The sequence below is a fragment of the Saccopteryx bilineata genome, chromosome 12 (assembly GCF_036850765.1).
Source record: "Saccopteryx bilineata isolate mSacBil1 chromosome 12, mSacBil1_pri_phased_curated, whole genome shotgun sequence".
Classification (NCBI taxonomy): Eukaryota; Metazoa; Chordata; class Mammalia; order Chiroptera; family Emballonuridae; genus Saccopteryx; species Saccopteryx bilineata.
Window position 1 is genome coordinate 24,054,794 of NC_089501.1, and position 18,505 is coordinate 24,073,298.

The following is an 18,505-nucleotide window of genomic DNA, read 5'->3' on the forward strand; positions in this document are numbered from 1 at the left end:
TTGCCCTAAAGTTATATTTAATGCTCTTTTTCCTTCTTTGAAATAGGTCTATGTTTTCTTAAGAAATATAATTATGTAACTTTCTTTTAATACTATCACTTGCAAAAGTAAAATTATTTCTGCTTCTGTTATCACAAAACACTAAGTAAGGTGCATCTATAATTATAGTTCAGTACTCTGTTCAATTTAAAAAACCAGGAAGATTCAACTTGACATTATAAAGATCATAACAAGGGGGGGGGACCCGTGCATTTTAGATCTATCAAGGGCAAGGTACTTAGAGAAATAATTATTTCATATTCATTCCAAATAATTTTTTCTGTTAACTGTGGAAAATAGATTTAATACTTTCTCCAAATTCATAAGTGGTTATTTATAGCTACACTGCTGAATTCAAGCTCCCCAGTAAGGTACAAATCTACGTAACAGATAGAAAAGTTTGGCAAACAGAAATGCTTTCGAATCCTATGGGATAACTATTTAAAAAGTTGTTAGAGAGATGGTACATCTGTATTTCCAGCAAAACTTACTTCCAAGAATAATATTTCATGTTATGCTTTATCATTTACCTTCTAGTGAAATAAAATAAAATAGGTCAGAAAGGTCCTATCATGATTAAAATTCAATTACAAAATGACTAGAGCATTTCTAACTACTCTGGTTAGATATATGTCAAAGAAAATTAATGGGCTGCATTTAGGGCCAATACGTCAGAAAATTTTCAGTAAGCTGAATACTTCAGAAAGAATTTCCTTTTCTGAAAGATCTAAATGTATACACCTACAGACACTTTATTTCTCAAACTTAACACAACATATGGTTATAATGTGTACAAGAAATAACACTTCTATTGTCGATTCTTCCTTTATATGCTTGTTTTCCAAATTGAGGTGAGCAAACCTCTAGGATCTGTGGCAGAATGCCCCAGTGGAGAGAAGGCCAAGGATAAGCAGAATTTGCCTTCCTCAAGTGTCAGTTTTACTTGAGGATTTGAAGAAATAGAGTCAGATAATTTATATTAGAGTAACAAACTTAGTGCTATGAAAAAAATATAAAATTCATTGGAAATTTCAAGGTAAACTAAATATGATTGTGGGACAATTATTCATATCATCTGCTATTAAATAGTACTTCAGTGGAAATATTTTAAAAGTCCTGCCTTTAGAGATCAACAAGGAATAGATAGGTAGATAGACAGTTGAATGGATGAATGAAAAAGTTTCACCAATCCCCTAATTCAAGTAAACTTTTGGACTTCACATCAGAGACTCAGGAACATGTACATTCCTCTTTCTCCTAGTTAACTTTTTGCTACTAAAATTCCCCAGGAATCTAGAAAATATTTTAATAAATTAATTTTACCCATGCTAATAATTCCCAGAAGAAATATGATGTTTCTTATCTCACAAAGAACTTTATCTTGCACAAAGGAAGACTCAAATAAAAAAATAAATATAAATCTGACATAAACTCATTTTATGTAGGCAATCAAGTATATTAAAGCAATGACATAATTTGATCTGAGCAGTGTATAAATATCTCATGATGATATAGTAATAAAATTCACGCAGTCTGAAGTTAAAGTTAGTCTAGTATCAAGACTGAAATTAAGTTCTTATACATTCCATCATACACTACATCACTTGTTTCTGTTTTTTCCACCTTTCTTACTTTCACTATTCAAAAGATAATGTGTCACCTTCAGAGTGCACTAAAAGAGCTTCAAAAATAATTTAAAAAATTGTTAATGAAGAACTTACATCTTGGACTAAAATTATGTTGGTCCATGAAGGTTATGGAAAGAGGGTCTTCTGCATGCAGAGTGCTCTGATCAGCATAACTTCGATCCATCGCATTCACCATGTGTGTCATCTCCTGCCGGGTGTTCCCCATAGCATCTTTGCGTTTTTTAGCAAGCTTGCTGCCAAGGCAAATACAAAAGGAAAACCTTAGTGTGAAGCTTGAAGGGGAGTTGACACCAGCAGTAAGTAGTTCAGGAAAGCCCCAGGGTAAGGATATAGATGTGGTTTAGAAATAACTCGAGTCATAATTTTGGGAATGAACTTCAACATTCAAACAATATTTATTGGTTGCTATAAAACTAGTTTGTCATTTGGGTATTTCAATATGCAAGCTGTCAACCCAAATCTCAAACCTCTTACTTCTTATATTTTACCATTTAAATAAAGTATTATAAAATATAACTATACTATATCCATAGGTAAATACTTTACTAGAGTTGTACAAGAAAAATTTAAGCTAAAGCTAAGTTTTGGTTTTCCTCTTGGGCCATTAATTCTTATATTAACATTTACAAGTTCTTCTGAGGAATAACATGACTGCTTTTCTAAGTTTATTTCACTATACTCATCCCATTAAAATAAAGTAATCTCATTCTTCATTCTGTTTTCTTATTCAGTAAAAATGCAAACATGTATAGCATTAACATATTTACCAATATATTTATAACATTAATCCAAACCTAATCTGGAGACTTGCAAAATCAACCACAGCTAGTAATAATGCAAATACACAGGAATATATGGAAAAGTTATATACTATATAAGAAAAGTATATGTATTACACAAATGATTATAATCTTGAATTACAGTCATGGTCAAATCCTAAAAGCGTGTTTTAGAACCACCTGGCAAAATACCCACCATAGAAAATGTCTTATAAATTCAACAGGGCAAATGCCTTCAGAGACTTGGAAAGTAGAAGCATCAGACTTTTGAGCTACTCAAACACTGAAATCTTTATCTTACATGTCAAAGATATAAAATACATTCTGATTCTTTGTGACACATGAAATATGTAATAAAAATTTTTAAAGGTATAAAAAACATCACATTAACAAGGCAATTTGTATGATCTAAATAAAGGCACTCTAAAAGCTTATAGTAGCCAGATAATATTTCTAAACTTATGGCAGCAGTTTATATTGCCTTGCAAATAGTCTTTAGTTGTTTTTAAAATACCATTTCTCAATTATATTATTAGCTAGGACATAGTCTTCTGATTTTCATTAGCATCTCTACTAGAGTAAATATGTTACCAATATATTTTTAAAGGGTCATTAATAGTCATTATTATACTCAAAGCTTTTCTTAAAAAAATATTAGTCTAGTAATTTGAGAGCTATTTCTGAATAATTTTTTTTTTTTCCCTGAGAATTATAATACTTGATCTCAGGTCGTCTATACCAACACACCGAACATATGGACACAGCAGATCTGACACTAAATAAGACAGTCATATACTAAACATTAAGGCTCAACATGGCATTAAAAAAAGAGAAAATAATAATAATTCACAGTACTAATAGTAAGAAAACAATGACAAAAGCATAAGAACTATGACCACCACCACTGCTACTACTACTAACTATACCATCCCTACAGACACCACCACCACCATTACTACCACTAACTGTACCATCACTACAACTACCACCACCCTTACTACCACTAACTACACCATCCCTACAACCACCACCACCATTACCACTAATGACTCCATCACTACAGCCACCACCACCACCACCACCACTATTACCACTAACTACACCATCACTACAGCCACCACCACCACCACCACTATTACCACTACCTACACCATCACTACAGCCACCACCACCACCACCATTGTTACCACTAACTATACCATCCCCACAACTACCAGCACCATTACTACCACTAACTACACCATCACTACAGCCCCCACCACCAATACTACCACTAACTACACCCATCCCTCACACCACCATTATCACCAACTATACCATCACTACAGCCACCACCACCACCATTATTACCACTAATGACACCATCACTACAGCCACCACTACCACCACCATTATTATCACTAACTACACCATCACTACAGCCACCACCACCACCATTATTACCACTAACTACACCATCCCTACAACTACCAGCACCGTTACTACCACTAACTACACCATTACTACAGCTACCAGCACCACCATTTATTAGCAGTATTTGCTCTACTCATTGAAAAAGTTTTATCGTTTTTCCTAGGCTAGGCGGTCAGCTCCCCGAAAATGCTTACAGGTTTCAGACAGACACTGGAAATGAGTGCTGCAGCCAGCGGTTAGGACACAGTATGGAAAGGTGGTGCTTGTAGGACCTGGAGAACATTGTAGGGGCAACTTGTCTAAGTTCAAAGTGGCATTTTTCCCAGTTCTGAGCTTCTGATTTTTAAATTGTATTTAAAGTAATGAATCTGAATATTTATGTTAAATTTCCTGATTTTTTTCAAGTGCTTTTATTTTTTGAAACAGTATATGAAGAAGCAAACTGAAAATCAGCAGGTCATAATTAGTCCATAGACTTCACTTCCCAAAATTACCTCTGTGATGTCATATAGAATATTTGTTCTTTGACCTACAATGTTCTAACAGTTGGTTAACAGCTGATTAATTTTATTCCATCTCACCTCAACAGGGAGGCTTCTCTGACTAATTCCAACAACCTGTTTCAGGTTAGGTATCCCTGCTAGGTGCGTTTATTGCACCATGTTTTCTGTCTCTAATAACACTCAACACATACCATTGCACGTGTCCTTTTAATTGATTCCCCTCAGTGTGTTCCATGGAGGGAAGAGAACCATTCGTATATTCCTAGCACTTAGAGCAGAGTCTGGCACATAGCACACACTCAGTCAATACTTGTGGAATGGCTGGATTAGGCATACTATATGCCTCACACTTTTCATTTGATAATTCAATTCTCAGATTAACCTGCTGAAAAGGCCTGACAATTCTAATTGTATAGATGAGTTTACAGAGGCTCTGACAAGTTCAATAACTTGCCCACAGTTATTCATCTAATAAGTAGTGCAAAATGACCTGGTTTCCAGGCCTATACTCTTATATTATATCCAGTCACTGACACTTTCAATGTCGCATTATAAAGTATACTATAATATAAAGCATCTACTTATTGTAGGAGTTAAACCTTAATTGTTACAAAATTGAGAAGAGCAATGTGAGCTCAGCACAAATGTTTTGCCATTTTAAAATTTGAAATAGCAAAGAAGAGGGTTTAAGGAATAACTTCCAGTGTTTGTTCGTTGAGCAACAAGAAAGAATAAATTAATTCCTCAGAAAATTTAACAGATTGAATTGGATAAAAATAACACAACTTGAAATTTGGATTAAAAATGTTAACATTTTGAAGATGGGTGGTTCAAAGCAAATAGAAAAAGCATGTTTAAACTTTGAGGCTTTATTCCAAAAATTATATATAATTTATACATGTTTCATGATTATGGAAAACAATGAAGTAATAAATCTGTCAAATTCATGACATGTAAATGTTTTCATGATAATGAAGGATCTTTACTGTTCAGTCACAAACTTTTGTTAGTTGTCAAATTACAGGGGACTGTCAGCTTGGCTAATATTTGCCCCATGCATTATTAGCTTGATTCTAATACTTTAATTCTCACAACAATACTGTGAGGTAGGCTTAAATTTAGGTTATTACAAAACAAATAAAAACTGATCAAGAACTGAGAGTTACTATGATGATGTCAATGCATGTTAGCTCAAAGATCACATATGGTTTACTTTTAAATTATAATCTAATTTATTTATTTATTTTTTCATCTCTAATTTGGATTAGCTTCACTATGTATGTTTATGCAGGTGTTAAAAGCATGTATCCGTGTCATTCTTTCTAATTACGATTAATAATACCAGTCACCTTAGTTATTACAGTAATAGTATCATAACATATTACCTAGTCTAGAATACTGAAATATTATTCATCTACTAAAAATGCAATTCCTTTCTAAAATTATCAATATATAGATAATGGGATGCTTATTGACATTCTCATAATGAAGTACTTATTGATTTCTGTATGTTCGATGCTTTGTCTCTGTCTGAGCAACAAGCATATATAATGTGCACTTCAGGACAATTAAGCAATTCACTTTGCAACTACTTGAGTTTGACAGATGTGCAAATGGCTTTCATTATCAAAGCAGCCAACAGCATAAACTTCTGCAGGTGGATATATGGGTGGGCTATAAAGAGGAAAAGTGTTCCATCATTGTATGAAATGGTACAGTTAATTACCTTTGGCTTCATCCAACATGCTTTAACAAGGATATTATGATTCATCACAATAAGCTAGGAGCATTGTTAATGTACACCTGCTTGTTTAGGAGATTTTAAGGAAACAAATTTTTATAATATTTAAAAAGGATGGCAGAATTCTGTTATAGTCATTGAGACTCAAGATCTTTTGTTGTAAAGCTAACTTAAATTTATTTAGTGAAATAAATAGTATGGGATATATGCTTCAAACATACGTAATCACAATCCTTAAGGCTTAAAAGTTGGTGGATCAAATATTGATCTAGCAATGTCCATGAATATTTTGTTGTATCATTCCTTTAGATTGGATGAATATCCTGGCATCAGAGGTAATAAAATAAAAATGATTACAGAAATCTAGTGGACAATATACTCCATCTTGATCCAAATTAGCATTTCATACATAATTATAGGATGAGCTAAGTAAGAATGTGGAAGAGAAAAGGAGATATGTGATACCTATGTATGTTTTTTGTAAGAGGAAGGGGTTTTCTACCCATTTTGGTCTTGTTTTTTTCAAATAGTAGTTTTTAAGTGAAAATAAACAATTTTTCTTCCTTAAAAAAATTTGTTTTCTTTGTCACTATAACATTATGGTTTTATTCATTAGTTAAGAGTATATTGACTCCTAGATGGCCAGACCAAATGTGTCTGTTTGAATTTATCACCCATCTTGGATTCCTGAAAATGTGTGGAGACATGTTCTCACAATCGATCCTCACGTGATTTTCGTTCTGTGAAGGCACTTTGGAACATTTTTCTATGAGTGTATCACTTGGGTCATTTTGTCAAATATAACAATGTTTCATAAAGATACGGATTAGTGAGTTAAAACTACTAACTCTATCAGCTGAGTGAGGTATATTGCTAAGGTACAGGTTTGACTTCAGTAAATAAATGATGCTTTGGGCTGTAGACTAAGGCTATTATTTATGAAAAATTGAAAATTAAAATTAAAAGTAGCTGAACATACAGAAATACAATATCCCTTTTTAAAAAGATTAACAAAATAAGTTAATAAACTACAGTTTTTGAGCCCAGAAAAATATTTTTAAATGTCACCAAAATGCAAACATCCTGTTTCTTTTTTTTCTGTTGTTTTGTTTTTGAAAAGGGATACTGCATCTTTAACACAGGTAAAGTTGTATATCACCCATTTTCTACTTACAGGTAGTAGGAGTAAGAATAGTAGCTCCTCCTGGCAAGCAAATCACAGACAGTGGAAAAAGAGAAGCAATGGTGAATGAAAAGCGTGACTCTGTCACATTCAATAAAGCAGAAAAATGTGCGTTAAAAATAAAATAAAATAAAACAAAATCAATGTTTCTTTTTGGTTCCAATTTGCTCATGCACCATGGTTAGATAGCTTTTGCCATGCAATTAGACAAATATGCAATAGAAAATAAAATTTTAAATACATAATTTTGGGGAAAACAACATGCTGACATTTTTAATAGCCAAAAAGTAATTGAAAAATTAAATGGATTGTGTATCTTCAACATGCAGTAAAGCATATCATCCATTACCATCTAAATGTCATGACAGATGGAACAGCTGTGTATAGAATTTGTACACTAAATTTATTATTTTTTTTTAGATACTAAACATAAAAATCTATTTGGTTAATATAGAATATATGCAAAATGACACCTAAGTTTTTATAAACAAGTCATTATATCTTAATGGTACACAGGTACGTACATATATTATGTGAATATATGTATGCACCACATACTATATATACACAAAAATATGTCTACAGTAGATGTATGTGACTGTGATATTATGCACAAACATTTACTGTATTGAAACATAATTTCAAATTTATGTTTGGAATTATTAAAATATTCATGCTATGCATTTAAAATATAGTACATAACCAATGAAATAATGGCAAACATTTGGAAATAATTCAGCGATTAAATTAAAAAAATGGCATTGAGTTTTGAAAGATGCAATATCCCTTTTCTTAGCCTGGGAACTTACTTTATATATACCCTCAGCTGTAGAATTTTACTAAGTTAATTCCCAAACCATTTCTTTACACAACAACCAAGAATACGTTGAACGTTTTTCAACATGAGAAATACATCTATTTATATTATTTCCAGTGACGGATAAAATCTTGGGAAACTGAACAATTTCTCATGAAAATAAATATCACAAAAACCTAAAAGAATTTGCCTTTCCATGATATGTATTATAAATTTGTGTATAAATTTAAAAGAGTAACTATGTATCTACTAAAATTGTTTCCCTAAATTTGATATTAATCAATACTATTATACTATCTATGATTTTGTGTATGTACAATAAACATAGTTGTGATTAAATCATACAGAATACATGTGTGACATACAACATATGAGTAAAAGCCATTACAAAGTTGCTTAGATAAGTAAAAAATCCAAGTAATTTAGCTATAATATTATATAATGGAAGGTAATATATCTAAATATATAACTTTATCTATAAAATTGCAACTTTTCCTAGTCAGAGAGGTAATAAGGGAGAGAAACAAAAGCCCTAATTGAGCCTGCTCTCTACCAAAAGGCAATCAATTAAAGCATTACTATGATAACTCCAACATTTAAATTGAGGCTCATTTATCCAACTATTTAAGATATGAACCAAAAAAGAATTTGTTACATTATGCAATTTTAGAGAGTTGTCATAATATATCCTGCCCTCTTCTCCCAAATCATGCTTACAGATTGCTTTGGTGTTCTTTATGAGATTTATGTTTCAATTTTTTTGTTTATTTCTAAATTAGAAGGCAATGAATAAGAAAAACCCCAATGACAGACAACTGTTTTCAAATAAAAAATTAAACTGATAATGTAATCCAATTTTAACTAAGTAAGGACATAATCTAAAGGTTATGTTTTGCTCCCATGTCCAATTTGAAGTGACTGGAATAATCTTAACTGTGAAGCAAAGCTGAAATAATTCTCTAAACTGTTTAGTGTAGTTAACCTTCTAAGTATAGATATATACTAAAATAGAGGCATAAGATCTGGAGGCTATATTAAATGATTTTATTGATCTTGACTTGGCAAATTTGTATACTTCAAGTAGGTAAATATTCTTATCTCAAAAATGATATATCTTCCAGCCACAGAAGTAAATAGACAACAGCAAAAAGAGAAAGCGCTATTGGGGAAAGCACGTATGTAGCTAATTTAACACAAACACTATAATGCATACCTAATGTTTCTAATGCAGATGTGTCTTCTCCAACAAATATATCTCCAGGAAATAATTGTAAAGAGGCAATACATTAAAATAAACTCTGATGGAATCATTAAACATGTAGAATGAATCTTATCTATATTGTTAATGATTTATTTTGAGTAAAAAATGATAATCATAATAGTATATTATGATTTAATTTAATATTATCAACATTATATTATTCAATATAATATATAAATTACAAACACTTCTATACACAAAATTATTTTAGGATTGTACTTTGCATGTAGAGATGTTTTTAAGAAGTCCTTCCCAATTGCTGTATTATCTAAAACGTGTCATTGAAAGGATTGGAGAGTTGTAGTAGTTTTTAAGACAATGCCTGACCGATAATGAAATATTATAAAATTTAAAAAGTTCAAATTATAAAAACTATATACTTAGTGTCCTTCAGCAGGAGTATACTTTAATCTCCAGACTAGAGTTCATTTTAAATTCTAGTGGGTCTTAATATCTTTATAAAATTCCAGCTGATGATGATCTTAGTTGATATAGCAAAAGACTAATGCTCAATTTTTTAAAAGTTGACTTTTCATATTAAAGTGCCAAAATAGTCAATGAATATTTAATATACAATTTCACAAAATGTTTATCTTCTTCTCATACCTTATTTATAGCCATTATTTAGAAAAATAGTGTACAAAATAATTCAGACTATCATCCAAACGTTTTGATAAATCCTTATTACATCATTCTTAATAAATAACAGTTGAAACACAAAATAAATTAAAATCTTCTGTACCTTTGCATTCAAGAAATTCAAATTCATATATTAATTTCAAGGTTAATGTGACAAAAAGTAGATATTTATATCTGAAATTCAACTGCAAATAATCAATACAAATTTATTTTAGTAGCACAAGAAATAGACTCAGATGCTGACAACATGGTTAAAATGCAATTCTTCTAAATTCAATTCTCTAATTTAAAAGAGCTGAAGGAAACAAAAACGTGTTTGAAATCTAGTGACAGAAATGAGTGAGAGAACAAAAAGTAGGCCATACCTCTTTTTAACAATTAATATGACAACTAGGAGGAGGAGGATGAACACCAGGATTCCAGCACTAATCCCTGCTATTTTCACCACTCTGTCTGTCTGCTTTGCTGGGTCTGGAATCACTTCTGGTTCTTCTGTTGCTGCTGCTAAATGAACCAAAAATATACATATATATAGTTACTAAAAGCAAATTATCATGAAAAGAAAATTGCACAACATTACAAAAAGGCAACTTGTTTCATTTGATTAAAAATAACCTGAAAATATAAATACAGAAGCATGCTAAACTACAGCATAAGAGATTTAGGGTCAAGTTAAGGGAAAAAGCGTTCTAAATAGGGGTTAACACACACACAAAAATAAAACCAACATCTAGACATCACTATCAAAGGAAATGGTGAACTATTTTTCTCCGAATGTCCTTAAATGTGAGAACACAAGATTCCGCAGATAGTACACGGGAAAAAGATGGGGTCAGTCAGATTTAAAGATTCACTTGTTTTTTGTTTCATTCAGCAGATCCCTCTTCACCCAAGTGCAAGGTGCTATGCTTGGTCCCTTAAAGTGGTGTTAATGGCACTTGTCTGGGATATAAATTGTTACGTTAAAAAAATGCCTAGTCTCATTGCTCAAGCTGTGGGGTTATAATCTGGTATATAAAAATTGAAATGCAGAGTTAATTTGGGGTATAAAAAGACTAAGAAAGTAAAACAGGAACATCAAGAAATATTTCACATTTTCCTAACATATAAAATCCGGATAATAAATTTAGAAAACAAAACTTTGAGAAGATAGAAATCTTTTAGAAAATACTTTTGTATACCTTCACTTCCATTCTTTCCTGAACCACTCCCATATACATACATATTAAGATTATAATCCTTAATCAATTTATAAACCTCAGTAAGACACTTTAGTTTTACCTTATTTATCCTGAAAATTAGCAATGGAAGTATTAGCTATCCTTTACGTATAAAAAGTAAGACTGAAAGAGATGAGGAAAGATTATAAATAGCTCCAGAACAGAGAAAAAATCTAACTTATCTTCTATTATCTAAAGTAGCAGGTCTCAGCGTTTCTAGATCCATAGCCCCTCCTGCTAAGAATGTGTGTGGCAAAGAGCGCAGATAATTTTTAGGATTAAGCACATTTGGGAAACTGTCTTAAAGCCGCTAACACAGTGTCAAGGAATGGTGGCTGAAAAAAAAACACAAGTCAATCTCTGAATCTAACCTCACATCTTTCCAATGAATAATTTGAGAATTCCCTTTTGGAAAGAACCCATTCTTCTACATTCCAATTGTTTGTTCTTTAGATTCTCTGTCCTGGATTCTTCCCTCCACTCCCCTCTGCTTCCACCCTAGGTCTGCACATCTACGTAGCTGCTCCAGGTTTCAGATCAGCCAGTTACACTTAAAAGGCGACTAACATAGGGTACTTTTAATCTTTCCTGGTATAAAAGTAAAAAGAAGGAATGTATCTAATGTAATATTATTTCATAAAATGGTAACTTAAAGCTAAATCAGTATGAGACACAGTTTGAAAAAAAAAAGTGTTAGAGGGAATGGCTAACTTAACAAAAACAATTCACTGTACTTGTCTTAATTAAGCTTATTTCAACTGGATAGGATAAAGCTTCCACATGGACCAGAATATGGCAACCATTATTCTCAAACAGGCAAAGCAACACTTCAGCTTGTTTCCTTAGTAATGGTCCCCGCCCCGCAACTTGACACTTTCCAAACACTGGGCTGCAGGGAATTTTCAGTCTCATTAATTATGAATAGAGGTAGTTCAATGTTTACCACATTTTAAACTATACATTATGGTTCAAGTCATCAAAACATATATTAAGTATATTGGAGATCACTCTTCCCAGGAGTAACTAGAAATAAACAAGTAATACAGAATTGTATACCTGAAACCTATATAATTTTATTAACCAATGTCAACCCAATAAATCAATACATTTTAAAACAGAAATACACATACATATAATGAAGACAGGAAATATATTTTAAAGTTGCATATAAAGCTAAAAAGAATATTGCTTGTAACTCTCAAAATGGTTTGGTTTCCTGCAGTTACTGCTTCAAATAGGAAAAGAGACAGAATGTTTGATGCAGAAATCTCTAGAAAAAACTTTAGTGTAGGCAATAAATCCTCATTATTCACTAATTAAAGCTTATTCTCATCAGCTTTTATGTTACACTTGGCTTTCAGAGAGTAATGATAATTATCCTTTTTAGATTTTTTGACATAACTCACAAAATTAAATGTTTCTGAAACTCTTTAAAAGATCAATTCTTGTTTAATGAAGTGAATATATTTTTAATATTTTACTGTAGTTCAATAAAATACATGGTATTATGGGATCAATTTCTAAAGATATTATTACACAAGTAATATGTTTTCATAAGAATCTTCAGAACTGCTAAGCCCCTCAGGAGCAAACAGCCTTTATAATATACACAGGTGCAAACATAAACTATGGTGAAGAACTAACAGCCAGCCTTAAACTAGCTCGTTTAGTGACTCAATAACCAAACTGACATGAAAATGATGGGTAAGCAATTTCAAATTCAGAGCATAAAAAATACTTTTTAAAGTCTTATTCAACAAAATAGACTGGCTAATGAATTAATCTAAAAATATTTCCAGTAAAAAGCCAAATCTGAAAGGAAATTTCTGACTCAAGGTGCTAATAACCTTGAAGTTGTATTCTGCGTATAAGACTGTCATAATCTATTATGCAAAACAGTGTTATTACTTTAAATTCAGAGTTCATAGGACTTTATTAAACACTGGATATTTTTTTCTAGGAGAGACAGACAGACAGACAGGAAGGGAGAGAGGTAAGAGGCATCAGCTTCCAGTTGCAGCACTTTTTAGTTGTGCATTGATTGCTTTCTCATACTTGCCTTGACTGGGCAGGGTGGGGGTGGGAGTGGGGCTGCAGCCAAGCCAGTGATCTCCTGCTCAAACCAGTGACTTCAGGTTTTTGAACCTGGGTCCTCAGCATCCCAGGTCAACACTATCTAGTTCACCACTTGTTGGTCAGATAAATTTGTAAATATGATATATATGTTTGCTCACTTATAGTTTGTATTGGGTGTGGGGGACAGGCTGTAAGCAGGCCAGGTTGTTATAGCCTAAGGCTTAGTTTTAAGACTAAGCTTTTCCCCACACCCTTGACTGATTGCATGATGTGGGGTGGTGCACTCTCATGAGGAATCCCATTATGTCTCAGATAAGTGACTTTGTATCAGAGACTTCCTTGTTTGTATATTGGATGAAAGGTTTTGATTTCTATACTATAAAGTGGGGCAGACCGGGATCTTGCTCTCTCTTGGTTCCTGATATTAGCATTAGAAGAGAGAGCAGAGAAAGGAGAGCAGAGAAAGGCCACATGGAGGAGGCCAGGAGAAGCAGCCAAGATGGTGGAATGCTGAAAGAAAAGTCAGTTTGTGCAGAGTTTGTGTAGAGAGAAGGAGATGGGGAACAAAGGAGAATAAGGCTGGTGAGGTAGAAACCTTTGATTCTAGGAAACTCGGATAAGTCAGTAGGTTTGTGAGCACTGAATGAGTGGGTTTTGGAGCCCAGTGTGTGTTTTTACTTGCCCACCAGGTACAAGCTAGGATTAAAGATAATGGCCCACTAGTTCCTGGCTCTGTTGTTTCATTACCATCTGTCCAAATCCAATGCGAACCTGCATGGGCCAGGCGGCTATGATGGTGGCCATGGCTACTGGCTTTACACCACTGTTTGGTCAGGCTAAACATTGGATTTCAATTAATATTTACCAAATGGTTTAAAAAGAAAAAAACCCCATCAAATGCATTCATTTGGGTTGGGTAAGGATGCTTGTGTGTCATGATTACAATTCTCATGCCAGGAATTGTTCATTAATGCTTCTACATCAGCAATGAACTTGAATACAGAAGGTTAATCTAACTCTCTAGGAACATATGATTTGGTGGATGTTTACCCTTGATTGTAAATCCTCCTCAAAGTCTTCAACTATGAATTATTATTATTATTACTATGACTATTATTTTTATTTAATGTCTGCATAATTTCTTTTTACTATAGATACTTTAATCATGTTTATTTTTCTAAGTTCTTGGCCTAGTAGAACCAAGGAATAAAAATATCCTATTTAAAATCATTCAAGCTTAGAAGGTTCATTTATAAAAACAGAAGCAATAGCTCCTAAGTGAGCATTTTTTATTTTCTTAAAAAAATAAAAAGAGCAAAGGACTATTATAATAACCACACTCCTGAGCTCTGTTTATAATTTATGCACATACACAAAGGCAATGTGGAGTACCTTTTTCAGGAATGCTTTCCTTTGCCATAAATCTTTACCTTCTAATCTGTCAAAGAATATACAGAGAGTCCCCAGTGTTCTGAAGCCAAGAGCAGCATAATTCTCTGGACAGTGAGAAAAAACTAAGGCAATATTTCATTGCACTGAGCAAATTTAGAAGATGCATTTTTTTTTTTGCAAAAATAGTTAAAACAACTTCATAAATTGTGTTCTTCTCACTCCTTAAAAATAATTTAACTAAGACATTTAGGTAAAAAAAAAACCAAACCTATACAAATACTTCAAAATTTACTTAAAAGATAAAATAACTTATTAGCTACAATCATACAAAAGCATTCTTCTATTTTTATGATGGATATTGAGATAAGGCCTTTGAGTACAATATATTAGGTGATCTCACACGACCATCCTGCAATATCTGCAAATCCTTTAGGGATTTCACTATTTTTTTTTTTTCTCAGTTATAATGAATTCTGAAGTATTGTTCACCCTCACTTTTCAATCATTACTTCAATTTCCATAATTGAGATTATGTCTCCTGTCAACAAACCACCACCACCAATGTGTCCAATAACTTACTAGATACTGAGATCATTCATTCTGCACTATTCTCATATTTTATGCAACTGCTTGATAGCATTTGACATTGCTGTCCACTCTGTCCTTCTAGTAATATACCTTTCCTGTGGCTTCTAGTACCTGGATACCACCCAGTTTTCTTAAGACTCTGGCCTCTCTTTTCCAGATCTCCTTTGTGAGCCCCTCTTTTTTTCCTTTAAAATAGGTGCTGCTTTGAGTTCTTTAGCCCTTTGAGTAGTGAGTTTTTTTTTTTTATGCTCCCTAACCCCTGGGAGTGAGTTTTTTTTCCCCAAGAGATAAAATTAGTTTCAGTTACAGTTTTATTAACTTAAAATCATGTTTGATTGATAAACAATTTACAGAAACAAAAAGAACATACATTTGCCTTTTTTTGATCGTACTCTTGAATGGTCAGGAGGCATGAGGACCTACATGAACGTTCGTACTACTCAAAGGTTTAGGGGCCTTGATCACTTGATACTGTTTTCCATTCTTTCTGCCTTGGTGATTTTATCCACTTTCATCACTTCATGCTGATGACTCGTAAATCAATATATCACACTACCCATGGATCAGGACTCTTTTTTTTTTTTTTTTTTTTAAATAAATTTTTATTAATGGTAATGGGATGACATTAATAAATCAGGGTACATATATTCAAAGAAAACATGTCTAGGTTATTTTGTCATCAAATTATGTTGCAAACCCCTCGCCCAAAGTCAGATTGTCCTCCGTCACCCTCTATCTAGTTCTCTGTGCCCCTCCCCCTCCCCCTAACTCTCTCCCTCCCTCCCTCCCATGTCCTCCCTCCCCCCCACCCTTGGTAACCACTACACTCTTGTCCATGTCTCTTAGTCTCATTTTTATGTTCCACCAATGTATGGAATCATGTAGTTCTTGTTTTTTTCTGATTTGCTTATTTCACTCCTTATAATGTTATCAAGATCCCACCATTTTGCTGTAAATGATCTGATGTCATCATTTCTTATGGCTGAGTAGTATTCCATAGTGTATATGTGCCACATCTTCTTTATCCAGTCTTCTATTGAAGGGCTTTTTGGTTGTTTCCATGTCTTGGCCACTGTGAACAGTGCTGCAATGAACATGGGGCTACATGTGTCTTCACGTATCAATGTTTCTGAGGTTTTGGGGTATATACCCAGTAGAGGGATTGCTGGGTCATAAGGTAGTTCTATTTGCAGTTTTTTGAGGAACCACCATACTTTCCTCCATAATGGTTGTACTACTTTACAGTCCCACCAACAGTGAATGAGGGTTCCTTTTTCTCCACAGCCTCTCCAACATTTGCTATTACCCGTCTTGTTGATAATAGCTAATCTAACAGGGGTGAGGTGGTATCTCATTGTAGTTTTGATTTGCATTTCTCTAATAACTAATGAAGCTGAGCATCTTTTAATATATATGTTGGCCATTTGTACTTCTTCCTGGGAGAAGTGTCTGTTCATGTCCTCTTCCCATTTTTTTATTGGATTGTTTGTTTGTTTGTTGTTGAGTTTTATGAGTTCTTTGTAAATTTTGGATATTAGGCCCTTATCTGAGCTGTCGTTTGAAAATATCAGTTCCCATATAGTTGGCTGTCTGTTTATTTTGATATCAGTTTCTCTTGCTGAACAAAAACTTTTAATTCTGATGTAGTCCCATTCATTTATCTTTGCCTTCACTTCTCTTGCCATTGGAGTCAAGTTCATAAAATGTTCTTTAAAACCCAGGTCCATGATTTTAGTACCTATGTCTTCTTCTATGTACTTTATTGTTTCAGGTCTTATATTTAGGTCTTTGATCCATTTTGAATTAATTTTAGTACACGGGGACAGGCTATAGTAGAGTTTCATTCTTTTGCATGTGGCTTTCCAGTTTTCCCAACACCATTTGTTGAAGAGGCTTTCTTTTCTCCATTGTGTGTTGTTGGCCCCTTTATCAAAGATTATTTGACCATATATATGTGGTTTTATTTCTGGGCTTTCTATTCTGTTCCATTGGTCTGAGTGTCTATTTTTTTGCCAATACCATGCTGTTTTGATTATCGTGGCCCTTTAATATAGTTTAAAGTCAGGTATTGTAATGCCCCCAGCTTCATTCTTTTTCCTTAGGATTGTTTTAGCTATTCGGGGTTTTTTATAGTTCCATATAAATCTGATGATTTTTTGTTCCAGTTCTTTAAAAAATCTCATAGGGATTTTGATGGGAATTGCATTAAATTTGTATATTGCTTTGGGTAATATGGCCATTTTGATTATATTTATTCTTCCTATCCAAGAACAAGGAATATTTTTCCATCTCATTGTATCTTTTTCGATTTCCCTTAACAATGCTTTGTAATTTTCATTATATAGGTCCTTTACGTTCTTTGTTATGTTTATTCCCAGGTATTTTATTTTTTTTGTTGCAATCATGAAGGGGATTATTTTTTTGAGTTCGTTTTCTAATATTTCATTGTTGGCATATAGAAAGGCTATGGACTTTTGTATGTTAATTTTGTATCCTGCGACCTTACTGTATTGGTTTATTGTTTCTAATAATCTTTTTGTGGAGTCCTTCGGGTTTTCGATGTATAGGATCATATCATCAGCAAAAAGTGATAGCTTTACTTCTTCTTTTCCGATATGGATGCCTTTTATTTCTTTGTCTTGTCTGATTGCTCTGGCCAGAACTTCTAGCACCACGTTGAATAAGAGTGGAGAGAGTGGACAACCCTGTCTTGTTCCGGATTTAAGGGGGAAAGCCTTCAGTTTAGTGCCATTTAATATGATGTTAGCTGATGGTTTATCATATATGGCCTTTATCATGTTGAGATATTTTCCTTCTATACCCATTTTGTTGAGAGTCTTAAACATAAAATTGTGTTGTATTTTATCAAAAGCCTTTTCTGCATCTATAGATAAGATCATGTGGTTTTTGTTCTTTGTTTTGTTGATATGGTGTATTACGTTAACCGTTTTGCGTATGTTGAACCATCCTTGAGATTCTGGGATGAATCCCACTTGATCATGATGTATTATTTTTTTAATATGTTGTTGTATTCGGTTTGCCAGTATTTTGTTTAGTATTTTAGCATCTGTATTCATTAGAGATATTGGTCTGTAGTTTTCTTTCTTTGTGCCATCCTTGCCAGGTTTTGGCATGAGGGTTATGTTGGCCTCATAAAATGTGTTTGGAAGTATTGCTTCTTCTTCAATTTTTTGGAAGACTTTGA

General features: G+C 33.1%; 1 protein-coding gene across 6 annotated transcripts in view; it reads right to left on the minus strand.

Annotated features, from left to right (window-relative positions):
• Positions 1 to 18,505, minus strand: part of PTPRK (protein tyrosine phosphatase receptor type K) — a 591,572-nt gene that overhangs the window by 34,449 nt on the left and 538,618 nt on the right. For 4 of the 6 annotated variants that reach the window (XM_066248523.1, XM_066248517.1, XM_066248519.1 and 1 more), the window contains exons 14-15: positions 10,390 to 10,528; positions 1,761 to 1,921 (exon numbers count right to left, since the gene is read on the minus strand). In XM_066248523.1, the coding sequence (XP_066104620.1) occupies positions 1,761 to 1,921; positions 10,390 to 10,528 (300 nt within the window). The remainder of the gene's footprint in view (positions 1 to 1,760; positions 1,922 to 10,389; positions 10,529 to 18,505) is intronic. The other 2 variants (XM_066248520.1, XM_066248518.1) reach the window with 1 other exon arrangement.